The sequence below is a fragment of the Notolepis coatsorum genome (assembly GCF_963971535.1).
Source record: "Notolepis coatsorum genome assembly, chromosome: 5".
In the NCBI taxonomy this organism is placed as follows: domain Eukaryota; kingdom Metazoa; phylum Chordata; class Actinopteri; order Aulopiformes; family Paralepididae; genus Notolepis; species Notolepis coatsorum.
This window is the reverse complement of record NC_140169.1, coordinates 53,063,429-53,087,832: the sequence shown is the minus strand read 5'-3', so window position 1 is coordinate 53,087,832 and position 24,404 is coordinate 53,063,429. Positions and strand designations below refer to the sequence as shown.

The 24,404-nt window shown below is 45.8% G+C and overlaps 1 protein-coding gene across 1 annotated transcript in view; it reads left to right on the top strand.

Moving 5' to 3' along the window:
• LOC311228189 (voltage-gated delayed rectifier potassium channel KCNH5-like) overlaps window positions 1-24,404 on the top strand; it is a gene marked incomplete at both ends in the record, with an annotated part of 118,442 nt that overhangs the window by 21,193 nt on the left and 72,845 nt on the right. The window contains 3 exons of the mRNA XM_084314101.1: window positions 157-263; window positions 4,216-4,344; window positions 10,716-10,837. Coding sequence (XP_084170227.1) covers window positions 157-263; window positions 4,216-4,344; window positions 10,716-10,837 — 358 coding nt within the window. The remainder of the gene's footprint in view (window positions 1-156; window positions 264-4,215; window positions 4,345-10,715; window positions 10,838-24,404) is intronic.

Below are 24,404 nucleotides of genomic sequence, written 5' to 3'. Positions count from 1 at the left end.
GACCTTCTACCATCACCACCACACCCTCCATGTTCTCTCTCTCTGGACCTTCTACCATCACCACCACACCCTCCATCTTCTCTCTCTCTGGACCTTCTACCATCACCACCACACCCTCCTTCACCCTCCCATCTTCTCCCTCCTCGGACAACGCAGCTTCATGTACGGCGAACTGACGGACAAGAAGACGATAGACAAAATCAGGGAGACCTTCAACGACTACGAGTCCAACTTCTTCGAAGTGCTGCTCTATAGGAAGAACAGTGAGTATCACAGGGGGAAAAGGCATGCCGTACGTACACAGAGTACACAAGACATTAGCCAGACCGGTTATTATGTCCCTTTTCTTTAACCAGGTTAGTCCCATTGAGACCTCATACTATTAGTCTACCCATATAACTCTAGTGATGTATATTGTATATATACATTTATTACATGGCGTTTTAACATTCGCCGAAATGCTTGATTGTTATTGGTCAATAGCCCCTGACAGCGGTGAATAATTTTTCGATAACCACCGGTGATTATTGTTTTTCGCAGCTGGAGTAATCAAGCCCCACTGACACACACTGTTTCAGTGCAATCAGACACACCTGCCGGGCTGCCGGCGATAATAATAATCACTTTATTTGGGCTGACAGAGCCACAGAACAACTGCGTCTGCATTTGATCTCGTCTTGTCGATGGTGTAAAATGAATTGGGTTTATTACATGGCGTTTTCACATTCGCCGAAATGCTTGCTTGTGATTGGTCAACAGCCCCCCGACAGCGGTCATTATTTTTCAATAATGACAGCTGTTTTTTCAATAATGACCGCTGTGCGCAGCTGTTCGCAATCAAGCCCACTGACACACACTGTTTCAGTGCAATTAGACACTGCCGGTGTTCTGCTGCCGGCGATGACAGGGGGCGGAGCGACGAGCGGAGCCAGAACGCAGCCAGAACCAGTGTTGCGAGTCGATGTAAAATGAATTAGGTATATTGTTAGTAAGTTAGCCATGTAATAAGCGGGATAATGTATAGCTATACTCGGTCATTGTCGCAAAATAATTGACCTTCACTGACGTTTAAAACACCTCGCCGAAGCGGCTCGGTATTTTAAACTCTGTGTCGGTCAATTATTTTGCGACAATGACCTCGTAGCTATACATTATCCCTTACATATTGTTAGTAAGTTAGCCATGTAATAAGCGGGATAATGTATAGCTATACTCGGTCATTGTCGCAAAATAATTGACCGACACAGAGTTTAAAACACCTCGCCGAGGCGGCTCGGTATTTTAAACTCTGTGTCGGTCAATTATTTTGCGACAATGACCTCGTAGCTATACATTATCCCTTACATATACAGTATATATTTATCTAGAACTGTTGGATATATCTGCATATATCCTTGTTTACAAATCTGTACATATCCCTTACTTACTCTTACTAGTTACGCTGCTGGCCAGTAGGTGAAAATGACTATATCTATTTGACCTATTAAATGTACCTCAGTCGTGAAAGGTTGGTGTGTAGATAATGAGGAGAGGACATGGTGAGATATTATTATTGAGCCCTGAGACATGGATGATACTGTAGATTGAGGGCTTGTACCCTTGTAGGGGGCGGCGGGGGCGACAGTGGCTCAGGAGGTAGAGTGGTCGTCTGGTAATCGGATGGTTCCAGGTTAGATTCCGGCTCCTGCCAGTAGCGTCCTTGAGTAAAGACACTTAACCCCTTAACCGCTAGACTAGCAGGTCGGCACCTCACCTCCGCCGTGAATGTGTGAGCGAATGTGTGAATGTTATGAGAGGCATAAGTTGTAAAGCGCTTTGGATAAAGGCTGTTAAATAAATGCAGTCCATTTACTGGCGATATGTTCCTAATGTGTTGTACAGTGATCATCATAGATTTATAGTAGATTTTTCAAAAGAAGTGTAGAGTAAACCTACGCCCCACGCCCCAATCCGATCTACACTTAACGTTTTGTGAATCCATGTTTAAAATGACGTGAGCTGTCCAGCGTGTGTCCTGCGGCAGCCTATGCCTGGGTGTTTAAACGCTGGGTATGAGAACAGGGCGCTCCCGGAAGCCTGTTTTTGGGCTTCGAATAGGGCTTCGTCAGGGTTTTTCGAACGGACGTTCGAACCTTCCTTTTTAAATTTTTTTTTTTATTGATTTTTTTCCCCCTCCAATTTCCTCCGATTTTCTCCCATCCCAATGTTAGTCGTATGCCAATTCCCAATCCCCTTCCCGGTCGCTGCGCTATCACGTGCTTCCTCCGGCACACGTCCAGCCAATCAACCGCTTCTTTTCACCTGGCAGCGCGGATCCTCCCCGAGAGGGCGTAGCGTGTGGAAGGATCACACTATCCCCCTCAGGTCCTATCCGCGCTTAGCAGGCCCCCCGACCGAACTGTAGGAGTCGCTGTTTACAACGACCCGGACCCACCCCGCCTGCTTCTCCCACCCTCTAATACAGCCAATTGTATTAGTGTGAACGGCCAGCCAAGCTGGTGACAACCCCGGAGCTGTTAGCTGGATTCGAACAGGCGAATCCAGCTCACAGCTCCGGGGTTGGTGACGAACGCAATCTCCGCTACGCCACCTAACCGCCCCTCGAACCTTCCTTTTTAATAATAACAGAATTCTCGTTTCTGTGGCCCAGCGGTTGAGTGCCAGAAACAAAGATTCTCGTTTCCGGGTCGTTATTTCTTTTATTCGCTATTGCCATTCACAATCCATCGAGGCAGCCTGTGCAGGCTGTCCTGAATGGGTCTGAGATCGCAAACGTCCAATACCGCCGCCTAACGCCTTGCGGCCGGTATTGCACATCATTGGAATCTCTCTGGCTCCGCCTGTACGTCGATCTAAAAAGTACGGTCTGGGTTTTCCTTGTTGGGCATGAGTAACGTTTATAACACATGGATTGGGGACACTCGAGCACCGCGGATTCATGTGCTTTGGTGGATTATCTTGGCAACACGATCGACATCAATACTTGGAATGGCGATCAGATAATTGGAATGTTCTTTTTGCAGTACATCCTAGTCAAGGTAAGGGCTATATGCTATCAATCTTGCGTTGATCCAATAATTCCTTCCCTGCAATCGGAGCGTGTGTCTGTAATGTACTGTGTAACGTATTACGTTGGTGATGATCGAAGCATAGAAACCCCCCCCCCACCTTTTCATGCATGCATGATGAAACATAATACCGATAATCTAGCATTGATTTCAGATTGATTGTTGATCCAAGCGAGGAATGGCACGGTTCCTAGTGAAATGCACTAGCGGCGTTTCCTGGGATTACACAGAATTACTCTAAAACTATACTCATATTCACCACGGTATAAAACGGGAATGTATGGATGAAAAAATTATCTGTTTTTTGCATCTTGACCGGAGGAAACTCAATGACAATCGACTATATTATTAGATCCATAGCTATGTTATTTAATATAGTTTTAGCCCTGCAAACACCGACATGTATCCCCATTCATTAAAGCGCTGGCACACACGGCCCACAGCGACCTCTCGTGAACGGCACTGGATGTGTTAATGAATATAACTCATCAGTTTTAACACTATAATATTAGTATAGCCTAATCTTTATCTGCAACTGTGAAGAAAAACCCCATTGGTTTAAACAGAATGAATAGACACATAAAAAATTAAATATATATATAATTTTTTTTTAAATTATTATTATATATATATATTTTTAATTCGAATGTTGATTTAGAATTCGAATGCCAACGTAACGAACGAAGGTCCGAACATTCGAACGTTTGGGCTCAGCCCTAGTGAGAACAGGGCGGTCGACACAGTGGATGTTTCCAAGGGGGTTTATTAGAAGACAAGGTAAAACGTCATATTTCCGAATTATGCAAAGTGGGCGACAGTTTGGCATAAATTGGAAATGCACAAACGCAAGCCGCTGTTTTTATCTTTTAGATAACGCTAAGCTAGCTGTAGTTCAACACGACAAACCTTTCGCGGTAACGTTGGCTCTCTTGCGACAACTCACGCCTTGCGGGTTTTCCGAGCGATATTTCTGTTTTCGCCTGCAAAAACAAGCACTTTTGTGGTAACCACATACAAATTAAATAAATAAATAAAACCCGGGTTCCCTCCAAAACCTAGTTACTATCAACCTTTTGCTGTGCTACAAGTATCCATCTTTTTCTGCGTTATATTTCAACTCCATCCCTTTGTCTCTGGTGTTCTGCAGGGAGCCCCATATGGCTCTATATGCAGGTGGCGCCAATCAGGAATGAGAACGATAAGGTGGTCCTGTTCCTCTGCACCTTCAGAGACATCACTCTGTTCAAGCAGCCCATCGAAGATGAAACGGCCAAAGGTGAGTCACGCGGTGAGTCACGCTAAACGTTAGTGGATATGGAACAGCTAGCCTGGCTGCGTGAATATCTTCCCTAACGGGGTTGCGCTTCCGCGTTCGGTTTACGCGATCTGATTGGCCACTGACGTTTCTGGTCATGTGACATCTGCGCCAATCGTGTGACGCCTGTTTCTATCACCGGTTAAGCTTAGGCGACTCTTTCGAAGTTGGTTAAGGTTAGAGTTTGTCTTAGAGCATGGCGATAGAACGCCAGCCCTGATTCCAAACTCTAACTGTAACCAACTTCGAAAGAGTCGCCTAAGCTTAACCGGTGATAAACTAGGCGTTAGGTAGTTTGCAGGCTGTTAGAGGCGGAAATAGGCGCAGAAACAGACGTCACGCGATTGGCGCAGATGTCACATGACCAGAAACGTCAGTGGCCAATCAGATCGCGCAAACCGAACGCGGAAGTGCAACCCCGTTAGGGAAAATATTCACGCAGCCTGGCTGTTGGCCAAAAACACCTCTCCCGGAGTTTTAAACGCTAGTTAGTTTTAAAGGCTAGTGGTCCGTATCCACTTACATTTCATTTGTGCTAAGCTAGTAACTCTTTAGCTACACCTACAGTATGTGCAGCAACACTCTCCCTAACCTCATCTTGTTAGCATTAGACTATCTCTCTCTCTCTCTCTCTCTCTCTCTCTCTCTCTCTCTCTCTCTCTCTCTCTCTCTCTCTCTCTCTCTCTCTCTCTCTCTCTCTCTCTCTCTCTCGCTCCCTCTCTCTCAGACCTACCAAAGAGACAGCATCTTGTTTGTGATTAGAATCATGGCTTTGGTTTGACGGGGTCGTCCCTATATTCCCACAGCCCTATGTTCCTCCATTTCTAAGAATTGTTCCCCCAGCCCACAGCACAGGTATGGCCGTTCCCTAATACACATAACGAGTTGTTGCCCCCCCCCCCCCCCCCCCTTAACCCGTTTGTACTCCCTCTTGCTCTGCAGTTCTTACACCAGCAACGCCAATGAATGTTTCCGCCCCTTGCTTGGTGCCGGTGGAACCGGACGTTCTGAACTGAAGTAAAACCTGTCCTCCGGTATCGAGCCCAGCTCTCGGCGTTGCTTCCGGCTTGGCTGGTCGTTCATACTAACACAATTTTTGCAGTGTTAGAGGGTGGGAAAGCCGGTGGGTGGGTCCTGGACCTGGTCGTTGTAAACAGCGACTCCTACAGTTCGGTCGGGGCGCCTGCTCAGCGAGGAAAGGATCTAAGGGGGGTAGTGTGATCCTTCCACACGTTACACCCTCCCAGTGAGAGTCCGCGCTGCCAGGTGAAAAGAAGCGGTGGGCTGGCTACACATGTGTCGGAGGAAGCATGTGATAGTCTCCGCCCTCCCGGACGCGTGAATATTAAAGGCAACCTACTTGTGTTCAGCTTTTCTCTGATTGGCCACGACCCCCCGCCCCCTTTTGCCGCGAACGCGGCAGCAGAGGTCCCTGCAAGGTCCCAAATTAAATGAATGAAGCGCGCAGCGAACGCGGCAGCAGAGTGTATAATGTTATTTCGCAGAGCATAATGTATAATCTTATTTCGCCCGTTTGTAACGTCATAACATCAGTGGAGGCTGCTGACTGATTAACTCGAAACTGTACAATTGTAATGTTATATGTTATTTCACGTATAATGTTATTTCGCCCGTTGGAGGCTGCTGACTGATTAATAATAAGCTCTCTTTATTTCGCGGAGCATAATGTATAATGTTATTTCGCGTTTGTAACGTCCTAACATCGCTGGAGGCTGCTGACTGATTAATAATAAGCTCTCTTTATTTCGCTTCCATTAATTTTGGGGACGATGTTCAAATATCATACTTCTGAACTATAAACAAACTATACTGCTGTGACGATTTTGAATATCTTAACATGTATTTATGCCTATAAATTTTTTTAGATGAATGATTGTGGATATAATATAGAAAACACATCATTATGATATTGTCAGATGGCGTTGTCAGATGTGTAGAATTCACCTACTTACAATTATTTTCATATAAAATACAATGGTGAGTGAGAAATGTATCTCCAGTGATAAAACCCAGTGCTCTATGATACACAGCGTGGATGGGCTTTCAGGTGGAGGGAGGCGCATGCATGTACATAATTTCACCATAATCAAATACAGACATAATTGTGGATTATGCGCGGCCGCGGTCACTCTCTGCCGCGTCCTCTCTGCCGCGTAACAACACACAGAGCGGCGCGGCGCGGATAAGGGCGTGTGCTAGGGCGGTCACGTGGCCGTGTGGCCAATCAGGGAAACGCTGAACGAAAAGCTGAATACAAGTAGGTTGCCTTTAATATTCACGCCTCCCGGACCGACGGTAGGGGGTAGAGTGCGCAACGACCAGGAGGGGGATTGGGAATTGGCATAACGACTAACATTGGGAGGGGAGAAAAACGGAAAAAAGAAGGAGGAAAAAGATTAAAAAAAAAATAATAATAACCTGTCCTCCACAGCCACCATGAATAGCAGCCACAAATCTGGGTTCAGATTCAGGTTTACTATCTCCATGGCGATAATCTGATAGCATAGTTCCAGTCTTAAACCAGTCTTAAACCAGGGTACAAGCAACTCCATCAATCAAATGGAAGCTCCGCCCACAATGCTATTCATAACAGTGTAATGTAATGAAGTGGAAGCTCCGCCCACAATGCTATTCATAACAGTGTAATGTAATCAAATGGGAGCTCCGCCCACAATGCTATTCATAACAGTGTAATGTAATCAAATGGGAGCTCCGCCCACAATGCTATTCAGAACACAGTGCAATGTAATCTAATGAGAGCTCCTCCCACAATGCTGTTCAGAACACAGTTTAATATAATCAAATGAGAGCTACGCCCACAATGCTATTCATAACACAGTTTAATGTAATCAAATGGGAGCTCCGCCCACAATGACCACTTCCCTCACAAAAAGCCAACGTCTCAATGTGTGGTTTTTGTCACTATTTTTGTTATTATTGGAATTTTAAAACAATGAAGCCATAACAATTTATGTAAAAATACCTGACTTACCTTTATCTCAATTACAAGCAATCTAGACAGTATATGGTTCATATTTGCCATTTATCTTTGCTGGATCACATTTATCAATAAAAGTGCTATTCGCTTTGTGTGATAAAATTGTATGTGTGTGTAAAAAAAAAAAAAAAAAGAGAAGCAAATCCATTATAATCAAGACATGAATGGAATAAATCATGTTTCTCTTCGATATATATGAATGAAATGGGGTGGAGGCAGACAGCGAAGGTACACGGGGAACCTTTTTGTTCAATATTTACCATGTTTACTTTCACCTACAATTTCCACACGTAATGTAATAATATAAATGTGTGGGGGGGGGGGGGTTATTTTAAATGGGTTATTTTAAATGAGCCAAGGCCAGTCGGGTTAAATAATTCATTGTATCATTTCTCACACTGGTCTATTTTTACACCAGTGTTTACAAACCGTGTCGACATAAACAAACCTTTTACGGTTGAGTAATGTAGCCAATTGGCATGAAAACACAAACACACACACACATGCACACACACACACACACACACACACACACACACACACACACACACACACACACACACACACACACACACACACACACACACACACACACACACACACACACACACACACACACACACACACACACACACACACTTCCAGTCTCTGTGGTTGCTAGAGGTTGAAGACATTTGAACCCTTTCACTGCCGCACTAACAAAATGGTTAACCCTTCCACTGCGACAATACAGAAGGTTAACCCTTTCACTGCCACACGACAAAGGGTAAACCGTCTGCAGTGTGATAGTAAAGGGTTAACCTTCTGTAGTGTGGTAGTGAAAGGGTTAACATATTAAAGTGTTTACATACCATGTACTGTATGTGATATAAATGTGTTGTGGGGGGGGGCACAGCTTTATTTAAACTTAATACACGTATTTACATCACGTCGAGTTTACAAACAGAAATGAGCCAAGAAAAAGGCATATAAAATCACACGGCATATACAATCATAACAATAAGACAAGTAAGGATAACAAATCAATTAAAACACGTACAACTTGATTGACAAAGGTTGGAGATCAAGGTTAGACTAAGACTCCCAAGATGCAACACTGAACGGCACAGGAAGTCCTTCATTCCGACAGCCATCAGACTTTATAACGCATCACTGCGCCTCACTGCATCACTGAGCACAGAGTGACAGTACTATCAAATCTTCCTGGACTTTTACTTTACTTTTAAATCGACACGGTACAATTTTACACTTTTTACTGTACACTTACTAAATATTTCTGTATATTTTGACTGTATATTTTAGATTTTAGAATGTATATACGTACATAACATAGAAAATGTATATCCCGTACCGTATTTTATTCGTATTCTTATTTTTATTCGTATTCGTGACTTTTGTTTTTGACTACCTAAATGTTTACTGTTTACTGTGATCGATCTGTAGTGCCGAATTTCCCTCGGGATAAATAAAGTATTTATATTCTATTCTATTCTATCTATTCTATTTTGAACTCTGCCACAGAAGGGAGAATCTCAAGCTTTAACCCACCCCCACCCCCTCCTAATGTACAGTCCCCTCTCCATCATATGTATATACTCTGTCAGGATCTATGGGGACAGTACTGTATATTTGAATATTGTATATGTCACAAATGTAACAGTACTAAATACCTGTATGTCATGTATGTCCCTATGCCATAAATGTCATGTATGTCAAGTCAAGTCAAGTCAAGTCAAGAGTTTTATTTGTCACGGCATACGGATATACAATGAAATGCGGGTGGTCTTGCCCGCAACGATGTGCAATTGGTACAACATATAATAGAATCCAATACAAAAAAAATTGTGCAATAAAATTGTGCAATAACAGGTAGCAGGTAACAATAAATTTGTGCAATAACGGGTAACAGTTAACAGTTAACAGTAGTAGTAATAGTAGTGCAATACACTGTTACTGTTGCTAATACTAATTTAAAGTGGCCTTTCTTTTTGGCAATAAGTGTCATGTATGTCATAAATGTCACTATGAATTGAAAATGGGGGACCCTGATGCAAACAAGACAAAAGTCTTTCTCTGGTCTGCATCCCCTTAACAATTGTGTGTATTGAGCCGTACTGTATTGTACCCATTCTGCAATCTGTTAAATAAAGTTTTCATTCATTCATTCATTCAACTCTTTGAGCGCCAGCTTTTCTTGACCATTTTCACGATATTTCACGATCTTTGTGGAGCTATTGTATATTCTATATTATAGCTATGGAGACAATAGTATGGCTCATTTGACAGACACTATTTCTAGTCCAACATGTAAAAAAGAGTTTGTTTCTACACACTGTAGTTTGTAGTTTATTACACGCTAAACATCGCCCATTTCCAAAATAATCCAGTCTTTTTCCATAGATCGCGAGATAAGACGCGTTATATGCAATAAGCCCTAATCGTTCTGGTTGATCCCCTGAAACCCCAAATACTCCCAAATCAAAGGTATATACCATACACATGTGCCTTCACAAAATCATCAAGGGGGGGGGGGGGGGGGTAGTCTTCCATAATTCCATAATTCAATTCCAATAATGATGTCGTATAAGGAGGTAGCTTACCAGTAATGATGTAGTATAAGGAGGTAGTTTACCAGTAATGTAGTATAAGGAGGTAGCTTACCAATAACTATGTAGTATAAGGGGGTAGCTTACCAATAACTATGTAGTATAAGGGGGTAGCTTACCAATAATGATGTGGTATAATTGGTTAGACTAGAAGTCTTTATTTGTCATGCAGTTTAACACACACACGCGAGATGGGCGACCCACAGGAACACACACACTGAGTCGCCAATGAAATGTCTCTCTGCACTTTTCCCATCCCGTTGTCCTCCCCCCCCCCCATGGGCAGCCGGGAGCAGATAGGGCGTCAACGTGAGCCGCACCCCGGGGACCAATCCAAGTGCTCCTGTCCGTCTTCGTCAAGGACGCCACAGCGTTAGCGATCTGTTGTGCATGTTTTTCCATTGGGTTTATCTTATCGGGGGCGAAACCCTTGCGAGCACAGAGGGGGAGAACATGCTAATTCCACACAGAAAGGCCTGGGAGATACCCCACCTGGGTACCTGGCATCATGGAAACCTGGTCCCCAAGCGGGAATCGAACCCTGGACCTTCTTGCTGTGAGGCGACAGTGTTAACCACTACACCACCGTGCCACTCATATAAGGGGGTAGCTTAACAATAAGGGCCTTTTAAAAATGAACAAATGCCAAATACAAGACAGCAACACAATAATCTGCTGTTGATGACTGTCTTCTCATCTCTGGGCAGGATGGACCAAGTTCGCCAGGCTGACCCGGGCTCTAACCAACAACCGCAGTGCCGTCGAACAGCTGGCGCCCATGAGCAAGGCCGAGGTCACCCACAACCACAAGCCCTCCAGGCTGGCCGAGGTGATTGATTTCCAGGACTTTTAAACCCATAATTCAGCAATCAGTGCTGCCTGAGTGGAATTGGTCTGATTGTCTAATGCAGGGGTGGCCAACCAGTCAGAGACTAAGAGCCACAAAAATTACTGTGGTACCACAAAGAGCCACACCTATACCAGCGTTTCTCAACCTTTTTTTTCAGTCACGGCACCCTTCATGTGTTTATAGGTCTCACCCTCTGGCCTCTGAAGTTGCTAATGTCTTTTTTATTTGGGCCCCACAGGGTTAAAAGTACCCTGTGAGACCCACGGTTGCAAAATTACAAAATCACTTTTAGCCATTTAAAAAAAGAATGTTTATTTAAAAAATTTTAAAGGGGAACTATTTGACTATTTCTTTCACTATTTGGGCACTTTTACACAATTCCTGTGAGTCTATGGAACACCTAGGTTTTTTTCAAATGGTGAGGTAAGTACCACGTCCTTCCTTCCTCTAGATTTAACGTACGGTTTGTATTTCTAATCAAGTACTCAAAAACCGCATTTTTCTATCTCAAGATCTTAAGCCGTTTTGAGGCTGGGCTCCAACCACTGTGTGGCCTGGTGCCAACTGCCACATCAACTGCCACATTATTATGCAGCTGAGAAATCTCTGACATCACAGATATGCAAATTTTCAGATGACTCAGTTCAGTGAGGGTGAATATTGTGAGAGGAGAATTGGAAGAATGCGCCAATATGAGAATTAGAGACATAGATCCTATTAATATAAGTCCACATAGCTAAGAAACAATGGTAAACACTGAAAAAGGCCATTTATAAGATAGTTCCCATTTAAGCACATGTATAGTCAATTGGTCCTGTTGTTCAGCCTCAATGCTATTTGATAGTAAATGTGTTTATATGTCCCACCCTCTGGCCTCTGAAGTTGCTAATGTCTTTTTAATTTGGGCCTCACAGGGTTAACCTCTTAAGCCCGAGATATACAGTAAAAGTGTATATTTTCAGCATTACGTTTGTTTACCAATTATTTTAACTGTTATTAGTGAAATATAAGATTATAGAAATCTCAGGGCATTGAGTCGGAAACCTGCGCATATTGACAGGAGGAAGTGGCACATCCAAAAGTGAGTGTATTCTTTTGAAGGAAGAGACTCAGGGCTTTCAAATTTTGAAAAACGACCCTACCCAGCTCACACCAGCCCCTGTCAATCATCTGACTTCTGGATAAACTTTTTTATTTCTCTTATTTTTTGGGATTATCTCCCACAAACCTGAACGTTATTGCCATAAAACAGAACGCAGTTAGTTTCTCTACCTTTCTGTGAACGTCTTGCAAAAAACGGTGTTGCAATATGATGAAAAATGGTGGAGAAATTCCCTAGATTCAGATACCAAGAACATGCTAATGGACCATTTAAAAAAGAAATTAAATGTTTATTCTACGTCCTTGTGGAATGAGTGACATAAAAAAAAAAAAAAAGTAAAAAAAAAAAATTATAATATTTTTTATTTTTATTTTTTTTATGGATGGAAGAGCCGCACATTGACGGGCAAAGAGCCGCATGCGGCTCGCGAGCCGCGGGTTGGCCACCCCTGGTCTAATGTCTACTAACCTCGTTCCCAGTTGTATCTCCTCCGTGAGATAAAGCCTGGTAAAGCACTACGGCCGAAGGTGTCTACGGGGTAGAATTTCCGGTGTATGTACTTCCCCTGGAAGCTGCCTCCGAATGGACCAAACCTTTCCCAAATCCTGTCGGGAAACAAGCTAGAACGTCCCGGTCATGTAGTAAATTCTTCAGGCAAAGCCGTTGCAGTGGCTTAAACGAGGAAATATTGTGCACTTCACACGTTTCTTCTATAATTGTTTTGTCGAAACCGGAAAGCCTGTAGCCTGTACTTCCTGTACTTCCGTTTACACACTTTAGGAGGCATATCTTTACCAGCCTAGATGTCTACAGACGCCATTTGTCTCATTGCAGACATCCACTGGGAGCGTTTTGCTTAATGAAATGTGCCAAGTACAACAGAAAAAAGAAAAAAAAAACGAATAACAATTAAAGAATATATAATAAAGACAACATAAGTAGAACAAGTCACCGCCACTATCTTCATCTCAATCTATAATGGGAGTTCAACTGCACTGCCAGACCAACTCCACATTGCAACCGTTGCCTCCCTCCCTCCCTCTCTCTACGCACGCGAGCTGTCGAAAGCTCAGGATACACGATGTCCAAATACATCAATGTCCAAATACATCAACGTCCAGAGAGCGGTGCGTGAGTGAGGGTGTTTCCAGAGCTACCGGCTTCTGGCCTCTCCCAGCTTCTCATCGGCGTGTGTCAAAAAGCCCCTCTCACGATGACTCAACGAACGACCCCTGGCACTGCCAGCCGTGAGCCGCACCCCTCCCACACGACCCAGACCACACCCTCCCTCTAGGGATGGGTACAGAGTACCGATTCACGTAAAATCCACCTGTGCCACATTTGGGTACTGTTGTGGAAAATGTGTATACGGGGGTGGAGGTAGGAAAGGGGTTAGTCTTGACTAGTTTAATATAGGTCAACTAGCAGGGCTCAAAGACACTAGGGCGACAGTCTGGCTGATGTTCTTAAAACAACCTCAAGATAGGCAGATGGACATTTCAGTACATCATATCGTGTGCTCTAATCTTGTGTCTTTTCTCTCTTTCACACATACACAGCACACACACACAGACACAGCACACACACACAGACACACAGACACACACACACACAGACACACACACACATACACACACACACACACACAAACACACACACACACACATCTCACTCTCTCTTCGACACACACACACACACACACAGACACACACAGTCGTACAGACATACACACCGACACACACACACACACACACACATTCCCTGTGTCACAATACACACATACAATACACACACGTCTGTACACAGACGCACACACACACAGACACACACACACAATACACACATACAATACACACACGTCTGTACACAGACGCACACACACACAGACACACACACACATACACACACACACACACAAACACACACACACACACATCTCACTCTCTCTTCGATGTTCTTAATGTTTTACATCATATCGTGTGTGTACATCATATCTTGTTTATCTCTCTTCGATGTTCTTAATGTTTTTATCTAAATCTATGTTCTTCTTAATGTCTTTATCTCTCTTCGATGTTCTTAATGTTTTTATCTCTCTGCGATGTTAAATCTACGTGTCATCTTAATGTACGTCATGTCATATCTGACATGATATGACACGTCATCATATCTGTCATGTGGGGGCAGGACTGAGAGGGGATTTAGGGGACAAGCAGAGGGATTGAGGGGTAGAGTGTTTTTTGTTCAAGCTGTGGTGATCCTCTGCTCGATCCATAGCTCTGCTGTTGAAACTTCTTTTCCTAAATAAATTACCTACTTGTTAAAATTGGAAATATCGTCTCCTGCTGTGTTAAACAACCATCAGCCACAACATTTGGTGACCCTTGACCTGTAGACCGCCCTGCCGGGCCCCCTCACACGGCCAGCTCCGGACCTCTCCCGTAGAAATTCTGGCGGTGTCGACAAACAAACACAGGTGAGCATTTTTGCTTTTGATTAGAATATCCGTAAGAGATTCTGAGGGAGGAATAAGTTGAGCTGACTGTGTGACGAGGTCTGGATGGACGGCTAAGACGAACACGAGTGGTGAGGTGTTTACACTAGGGCTGTCAGTTTATCGCGTTAATTAGATTAATTAATTACACAGCAAATTATCGCGTTATGAAAATTAACTCAAAATTAATTACAAAAAAAAAGATTTTTTGTTTTTTTTTTTTTTTTAATAACTTTTTTTTATCTCATTCATTCCATAAGAACGTAGAATACACATTACAGACTTTTTTTTATATGTCCATTTGCATGTTCTTGGTATCTGATTCTAGGGACATCTATGGATCTCAGGGAATGTATTCCCAGTGTCCGAAATACTGTGTCTGTTACTAGGCTTGAGTAAATTGTAATGAACCAAATGAGAATATCAATAAATTTTTTTTTTATCTTTGACTGTGAATAACACTATGCTCAAATTGACCAGACCTGAAAAATCTAAGCAAATTAATAGATGGAAGATGATTAAACAGAAAGTTTTGTAGATACTGTACTGAATTCTGCCATCCGGACACATGCAATTTGAAATATGATTATAGAATATAGAATATCAGGCATAAAATGGTTATGCGATTAAAATGCGATTAATTAGATTAATTAATTACAAATCCTGTAATTAATTAGATTAATTTTTTTAATCGCCTGACAGCACTAGTTTACACTAGGGCGATTCCTCTTTTAACAGGCTATAAGTGCGCCACTAATCAATTTTAATTGCATGTTTTCGACCTCTGGTCAAATTTTTCTCCATCTGTTCAAACTTCTCCCTGACCCCTTTCCCTGATCCCTTTACGACACTCTCCACATACACACATAACTGTGCCTTCTGTCCTCTGTAGATAAGACTCTCAATTTTCAAAACAAAAACCGGTGCCGCTCTGCTGTTATTCAAAACACACTATTACAGCTGGCATTCTCTGTGTCAAACTAATTACGTTTACGGATACACTATTGTTCGTTTTCTTATTGGCTTGTGAAGTTGTTGCTACAGAGAGGCTAGCTGTGATAATATGAGCAGAGAGTAAAAAAAAAAAAAAAAAAAAAAAAAAATTGGGCAGCGTGAGACGAGACTCTAGCTTGTTTGCACTATTGGGCCCACACACACACACACACATTCCTGTGTCACAATACACACATACAATACACACACACGTCTGTGCAAAGACACACACACACAGTCACACACACACACACACACACACAGTCACACATACAATACACACATACAATACACACACACCCCCCCATCGTTTGGATCAGAGATCAGGCCCCTGATCTCTCTCTCTCTCTCTCTCTCTCTCTCTCTCTCTCTCTCTCTCTTTCTTTCGTACATGTATAGAAACTATATTGGTCGCAAAGATAACTGTAACAAGGGTTCCATGCACGAAGCTCTACGACGCATGTTTTTTTTTTTAAACTCTTGATTAAAGACACACAGCCCAGTTTAAAGGAGCGATAGTTGGAAGATAACTCATTCTGGGCGTAGAGCCAGCTAGCAGGTCTGGGCGTTGTGCCAAGAGAGATAGCTCTCTCTCTCTCTCTCTCTCTCTCTCTCTCTCTCTCTCTCTCTCTCTCTCTCTCTCTCTCTCTCTCTCTCTCTCTCTCTCTCTCTCTCTCTCTCTCTCTCTCTCTCTCTCTCTCTCTCTCTCTCTCTCTCTCTCTCCTGGGTTTGCTGACCCCTGTTGGTGGGCCAAGGTGTAGCATACAGACTCATCACATCTCTTTCTCTCTTGGGTTTGCTGACCCCTGGTGGTAGAAAACACACACACACACACCGACATACATACATACACACACACACACACACACACAGTCACACACACACACAGTCACACACACACAGTCACACACACACACACACACAATCACACACAAACACAAGACACACCGACACACACACAGACACACACACACACACACACAGTCACTACACACAGACACACACACACACACACACACACACACACAGTCACACACACACACACACACACACAGACACACACACACACACACACACAGACACACACACACCGACACACACACACACACATTCCTGTGTCCCGGTAGACAGCGGGTTGTGACGCACACACACACAGTCACACACACACACACACACAGTCACTACACACAGACACACACACACACACACACACACACACACACACACACACACAGTCACACACACACACACACACACAGACACACACACACACACACACACACAGACACACACACACCGACACACACACACACACATTCCTGTGTCCCGGTAGACAGCGGGTTGTGACGCACACACACACCGACACACACACACACACACACACATTCCGGTGTCCCGGTAGACAGCGGGTTGTGACGCACACACACACAGTACGCACACACACACAGTCACACACACACACACACACACAGTCACACACACACACACACAGTCACACACACACACACACACAGCAAAGACACACACACACACACACACACACAGACACACACACACCGACACACACACACACACACACACACATTACGCACACACACACAGTCACACACACACACACACACACACACACACACACAGTCACACACACACACACACAGTCACACACACACACACACACAGCAAAGACACACACACACACACACACACACACAGACACACACACACCGACACACACACACACACACACACATTCCTGTGTCCCGGTAGACAGCGGGTTGTGACGCACACACACACAGTCACACACACACAGTCACACACACACACACAATCACACACAAACACACACACACACCGACATACACACATACACACACACACACAGACACACACACCGACATACACACACACACACACACACACACACACACACAGTCACACACAGACACACACACACCGAGTTGTAGTAGCGTTGTAGTTGTAGATCTAGGTTAACTGTGTCCTGGTAGATCCAGGTTAACTGTGTCCTGGAGTGGTAGTTGTAGAGTAGTAGTAGATCTAGGTTAACTGTGTCCTGGAGTAGTAGTTGTAGAGTAGTAGTAGATCTAGGTTAACTGTGTCCTGGAGTAGAGTAGTAGTAGATCTAGGTTAACTGTGTCCTGGAGTAGTAGTTGTAGAGTAGTAGTAGATCTAGGTTAACTGTGTCCTGGAGTAGTAGTTGTAGAGTAGTAGTAGCTGAAGTACAACCACACACACACACACACAACACAATAAACAACGATGCATACAGCAGAGGACATACTGTTAGACCGGAACCCGCTCATAAAGAACCTAATTCTCAAGGTTGGTGTCCGTTGGCAGAGGCGTACAAAGGCCGGGGACACAAAATGGCCTTCCGGAGGTACTTTTGATCTCGACGTATGCGAAGAGATGAATGTAATGATTCGTAACCACAAGCCAGGCGACAGCAGCAAAAAGAGGTTGAAAAAGAGGACAGAAGAGTTGGGGGTAATGAAGCTCTACGCCCAGAAGGGGAGAGCATACAGGCAGGAAGCTTTAGCGCTAAATCAGAGAGAGACGGATATAGGGAAACCAACATCCCCACCTTATGTCACGCAATTGCCGGTGGGCACTGTGACAATAAGAGGAGAATATGAGGAGACGGAATTAGGGACCCCCGCTAGGTCAGAAACCCCCGCTAGGTCAGAGACCTCCGCTAGATCAGAGACCTCCCTTAGGCGAGATACCCCCCCAAACTGACCCCGCAGGATCTCTATCCGAAAGTCCTGGCGGCATATGGCGAGACAGTACGTCGGAAGTTGTATGATGCAGAGGAAGAGGAGGTAGAGAACCTGGGCAGGCAGAGGGAGGGAGTCGGGAGGAAGATAGAGGAAGAGGCCCGTCAAAATGTGGCACAGCAGACATCAGGGAAACACGGGGCGTGTGGCCACACCAAACTGTTGACTGAGGAGGAAGATGAGAACGACACGAAACCAGCACAGGAGAAAGGAAACATTACAGGAACCCTGACTTTCGCCCCTACATTCCTGGGAAGTGTGACAAGTACAGGCCAGTTTCCCCTGCTAATAAAGGGGAACGATATCTTTCACATGCCATGGTCACCTCTAGACATCGATGGCATAATAGCAAGACTACCGGACCTTTCAGAAGGAGCCTCCAGGTGGATCACGCAGTTTGAGGAAAATACGTCATCTTTTCTGCTAGCAGTGGGTGACGTCAAATCCCTGTTGACGCGCTTGCTAGGAATTGGTGCCTGCCGGGACATCATGGGTGATACATCGATGCGAGTGGCATGCGACACGCAGGCCCATGATGGAGACATATTCAACGCGCATAGAGCGGCGTTGTGGTACAAACTCAGGAATCAATATCCATCACGTATTAATCCGGCAAAACTGGCGGGCAACCCCATAATGGAGACGGAAGGGCCTGGCACCTATGTGAACAAAATACTGAAGGAGTGGAGAGGTGAGCTAGGACACAACCCAGAAATTGACCCGTTGCAGAGAGCGATGTTTAGAGAAAGTGTGATGAGAGGGCTTCCAGAGGTGGTTAAGAATAGACTGGAAGACGTGGTGGGGTTAATGGACATGACTTATCCTTTGTTCTGTGCACATGTAACACATAGTGTGGAGAAGCAAAGGGCTCAGGAGCAGAAAGTCAGGGATCAGGATAGAAATGACTCAAGGAAGTTAACTCAGCAACAACTGCAGCCCCAAAGGAGGTTGCAGGCAGTAATGGTGTCATCTGCTACCTCTCCACCCATGCAGGACCAGGGACCCCCGCCTGCACCTCAGGTAGTGAGAAGCTATGGCTATAGTTCACAGAACCAGGCGTCCAGGCGGCAGGCAGGGAATGGGCAATCAGGCCCACGGTTTACACAGGGACCGGGGAACGAACAACAGTTTCCCCGTTTCCACTGTTGGAACTGCGGCATGCAGGGACACAGGGAAATGAGATGTAGGCAACCATACCGTCCCGGCTCGGAGTATGGAAGACCCGTGCGCCAGGGGGAGTCACAAGGGCCCCACGACCAGGGGGAGACAGGAGGGCCCCGAAACCAGGGGGGTAATCACTAGGGGTGCCCAGAGAATGCGACGGGGGGAAATCAAATGATTGTGGTTTCCAAGGGAGCTGAGCAAGAACCTATTCTGCAGGTCCTAGTGGAGGGCAAATTAACAGAGATGATGGCAGACACTGGAGCAGGTTTTTCCTGCATAAAGCAAAAATACGCCGCTCACTTACCCCAGTCTGGACAGTATGTTCGGACGGTCGGATTCTCGGGAAAAACACAATTAATACCCACATCAGATCCAATCTCTATGACGTATAACAACAAGACCATAACAATACCTGTATTAATTTCGGACAGCACCCCGCGCAATCTCTTGGGACGAGATGCAATGTGTAAACTAGGCTGTAAAATCCTATGTACGCCTGAGGGGATTCAAATTGAACAAGACGTGTACCAAATGATGCTACAAGGGACGGGGGAGAAAGAGGCCACTGTGTTCTGGCTGGGCAACATAGATGCAGAGCTGCAAAGGGTCTGTGACCCCTGGGAGCCATTTCTGAAAACCCAACTGCCTCAGTCTAGACAAACAAACATGGAGGCACATTGCACACTACAATATTTGACGAATAGTGACCTAGTTAGGAACAAGGCATGGTTGCAGGGACAGCCCGAGCAGGTGCAGATTAACTCATCTACGATAATTGTAGGGAGACAGGGCGCGGCGTTGAGGGTTAACACGGGTAAGTATCTACGGGAACAACATAGACTAAGAGACGCCGCCCCACACATCACTCTGAGAATAAATCCTGGTTACGAATCCGAACATCTAGGTTCAATGATACAGGAATCCGAGACTCAAAGGTGGGTCTCCACGGAATCTCTGCTAATTTGGAACAGCGCAGATGGGAGTTTCATAAAAATAATGATTTCCTTTTCAGTTTTGGCAAAACCGCAAGTAATCAGATTACCAGGAGACCCTTGCGTTATTCCAGAGGCGGATGCTTTGCTGGAACAGGACATGTTGGCGCGCACCCCGGAACGGTTGTGGTCAAAACACGACACAGATGTGGGTCTAATATTGTCGGCACAGCCAGTGAAGGTCAGGTTAAAGAAGGGTTGTAGACCACCCTTTATCAGACAGTATACAATGAAGCCAGAGTCGGAGGAAGCTATATCACATCAGATTGAGGGACTGTTAAAGGGGGGAGTGCTCGTCCCTTTCAAATCCAGATGTAATACACCTATCCACCCAGTGCTAAAGGCGGACAGGGCTAGGTACAGACTGGTACACGATTTGAGGGCGGTGAACGACGTGGTGTCTGGACCAGAGGCGGAAGTCGCTAATCCACACACCCTCCTGACAAACATCCCGAGTAGCTCGCAGTACTATACGGTCATTGATCTCACGCAGGCATTCTTCAGTGTTCCATTGGAAAAAGAGTCTCAGTATCTGTTTGCTTTTACCCACAGGGGGAAACAATACTCTTACACCCGGTTGCCACAAGGGTTCGCGCACTCGCCGCATTACTTCTCGAAGGCGCTCAAGGAAGACTTGCAAGGAGTGTGCGACACACTACTCAGCACGGTTTTACTGTATGCAGATGACATTCTAATCTGCTCGGATACACGTCAGCAGTGCCATGAGGACTCCATCAAAGTTTTGAGTGGATTGGCCGTGGGAGGCCACAAGGCATCCCGTTCAAAACTGCAGTACTGCCAGCCAAAAGTTGAGTACTTGTCTCGCGTCATTCAAAAGGGCATAAAAAACATCTCACCCACGCAACTCGAAGCTGTATCCAAGGCACCTAGGCCATTGACGGTCCGACAGATGATGACGTTTTTAGGGATGACTGGGTACAGCTCTGAGTGGGTGGAGGACTATACGATAGCGACAGCGCCGTTGAGGATGATGATAAAAGAGGCGGGTACAGACAAGCTTCGCGCTCCCTTGACATGGACCGAGGAGGGGGAGGACGCGTTCATAAACATTAAGCGTCTGTTGTTACAGGCCCCTGCCCTGGCGCTGCCGGATTATGAGAAGTGTTTCCACCTATTCGTCTCACATAGAGCGCAGCATGCGACAGCTGTCCTGACTCAAACACAGGGGGTGAGTGGGAAAAAACAACCGATAGCATATTACTCTAGAGCTCTTTCGCCGGTAGAGCAGGGTCTGCCACCTTGTTATCAGGCCCTGGCCGCAGCACATTTGATGTATGAGAAGGCAACGGCCGTGACAATGGGATATGACATTTGCATTTGGACACATCACAAATTGGCAAACTTGATTGAAAGAGGCAAATTTGTTCTGACCAGCCAACGGCAACAGGCTTACATGAGGCTCCTGCAGTACTCGGACGTTACGATAAAAACATGCCACGGCAGTAACCCGGCGGATCTGGTACCACTCCCGAGCGAGGGTCAACCGCATGAGTGTGAGGTGGAGGTACAGGCTTTCGTGAAACTCCGTCCTGATTTGGGAGTCGACCCGCTCGCGATAGCAGAACTCTCACTTTTTGTGGATGGGTCCTGCTATCGGGAGGGGGAAAATTTAAGGTCAGGATACGCCGTCGTACAGTGCAAACCTAACGGAGAAACACTAACAAGAAAGGCCGGACAATGCATGCAACCATGTTCGGCCCAGCTTGCAGAACTAATAGCACTAACAGAAGCATGCATAATAGCTAAAGATCGCACGGTTAACATCTTTACAGACTCTGCGTATGCGCATGGCGTATGCCACCTATTCGCAGCCATTTGGAAGGCAAGAGGCTTTAAGAAATCGGACGGCTCACCGATCCTTCACCACAAGCAGGTTGTGGCGCTTATTCAGGCTGTAAAGTTGCCCAAAAGCATTGCTATCGTAAAGTGCCAGGCACACAGAAAAGACCTGTCCTTTGTGACGACGGGAAACAACGCGGCGGACGAGGCCGCGAAGGCGGCGGCTGCGGTGCCGTCCACGGCTGTTCTGATGTTTGCGGCCGAACTGACGACTGAGGTAACTGAGGATAATTTGAGTGATCTTCAGGACTCAGCCACGCAGGCCGAGAAACAGTCGTGGACGGAGAGGGGGGCTGTAAGGGGGGCAGATGGTCTGTGGAGGAGTCATAACGGTTTGATAGTCGCCTCCATCGATCTTCTGTCCTTGGTGATACCTGAGGCTCATGGTGTTGATCACTGTGGAAGAGCAGAGACCCTGAAACGAATCACGAAAATGGGATTTTGGTCCCCAAAGCTTCAGGCACAAATTGACGTTACACTAGCCAGGTGTTTAACATGCTTACAGGGCAATGTGCGCAAAGGAGTACCGACAGTGGCGGCTTACACACCCCTCCCTGAGGGACCATTCAGACATCTGATTATGGACTATACAGATTAGGGAGGGGGTAGGCACCCCGAACCTCTAGTCTGTAACAGGCGGCAGTGGGCTCGCAAGAGTCTGGGCGCACGTTAAACACAATCCATATAGTGCTGGGGAGAAACTGAAGGCCCTCGTGCGTAACGAGGTATGCATTAACATACCACTGTGGTACCGTCTAGTCGGCCCAGGAAACGTCGCACGTAAGTTGGTGTGGGCACTGGGTGGTACGTGGACGACAGTCCACACCTAGGAGCAGGGCGGTGCACCGGAAGGGGCACAGCTCCTGCCGTGAACAGGCAAGGCTGGCGAAAACGGTCAATATTTCCATGCCCGGAGCAAGCGGGGTGGGGACAAGACCGTCGGTTTCTAAACTGAGTGGCTGATAGGTACTACGGACAGTCAGCCGCTTGGGGTCCTGACTTGATGACGGACTATGAGGTCGCTATCGACTGGGTCGCCAGCCGGTTGGGAGAGCGTTATGACCCTGTTTATAGTCACAGACACGCGGGATGTGGGACCGTGAGTGACTGGACAACAGTGGCATGAATGCACCTGGCTCAATGTACAGTCAGGCCACAGTAACCTTACTAACCGATACAGGGTTAGTAGGCGAGTTGTGCTTCTGTGATCAGCAGGTTTGAAAAGAACCACTGGGAAGCAGAAGGATGAGGGGTGTCAATTCAGAGGAATCTGGACTGTCTCTCCTAAGGTTGGAAAGGGACCCAGCCTTAAACTGCACCTGAAGGTAAAATAAGGGGACTGCTTCCGTTCATGAGAGGAGACCTTACCGCCGGAAGTGGAGACCTGCATCTCTGTTGGGGGAGAGGGGCCGACGTCGGACAAGGCAGTCCTAAGAAGGGAGCTGGTTGTTGCGTCGTAGCGGACTGCCTAAACCTTACGGGGAGAGGTGCATCTAAGTAGGGGAAGGAGTGCATCCGAACGGGAGGAGGGTACTCTTAACTGGAAGGAGGTTAAAAGGGTCAAAGCGATGATAACGCCAGTGCAGGGCAAACGATACCTCCTGGTAGTAGAGGACTGCTTTAGTCGCTGGATTGAGGCCATTCCATCTAAACACAAGAACGCGGACACAGTGATCAAGTTCCTGTGTCGCGAGGTCATTCCGAGATTTGGAATTCCCACGATATTACAAAGCGATAATGGCCGCGAGTTCATCGACAAGGTGGTTAAAGGGCTGATGCAGAAATTAGGTATAAAACAGCGCCTTTCCTGTGTCTATAGTCCCGGGTCGCAGGGGAAGGTGGAAAGGGCCAATCTGGTCATTAAAAACAAACTGTTGAAAATCTGTATGCAAACTAAGCTTAACTGGATTGATGCTTTGCCACTTGCTCTGATGGCTATTAGAAGCAGCGTAAACCGCCAAACACAGCTAACACCGCATGAAATGCTTACAGGCCGCAGCATGCCAGCACCGCCATTTAGACACCTGGCTAGGGGCCCGGCATTAGATATTTTTGAGCAAGATCTGAAAAAATATCTTCAGCAAGTGACTAAAATACATGAAGCTGTGTTTCGACAGGAGCAGAGAAAGGAGAAAAAGGGGGTGAAGGA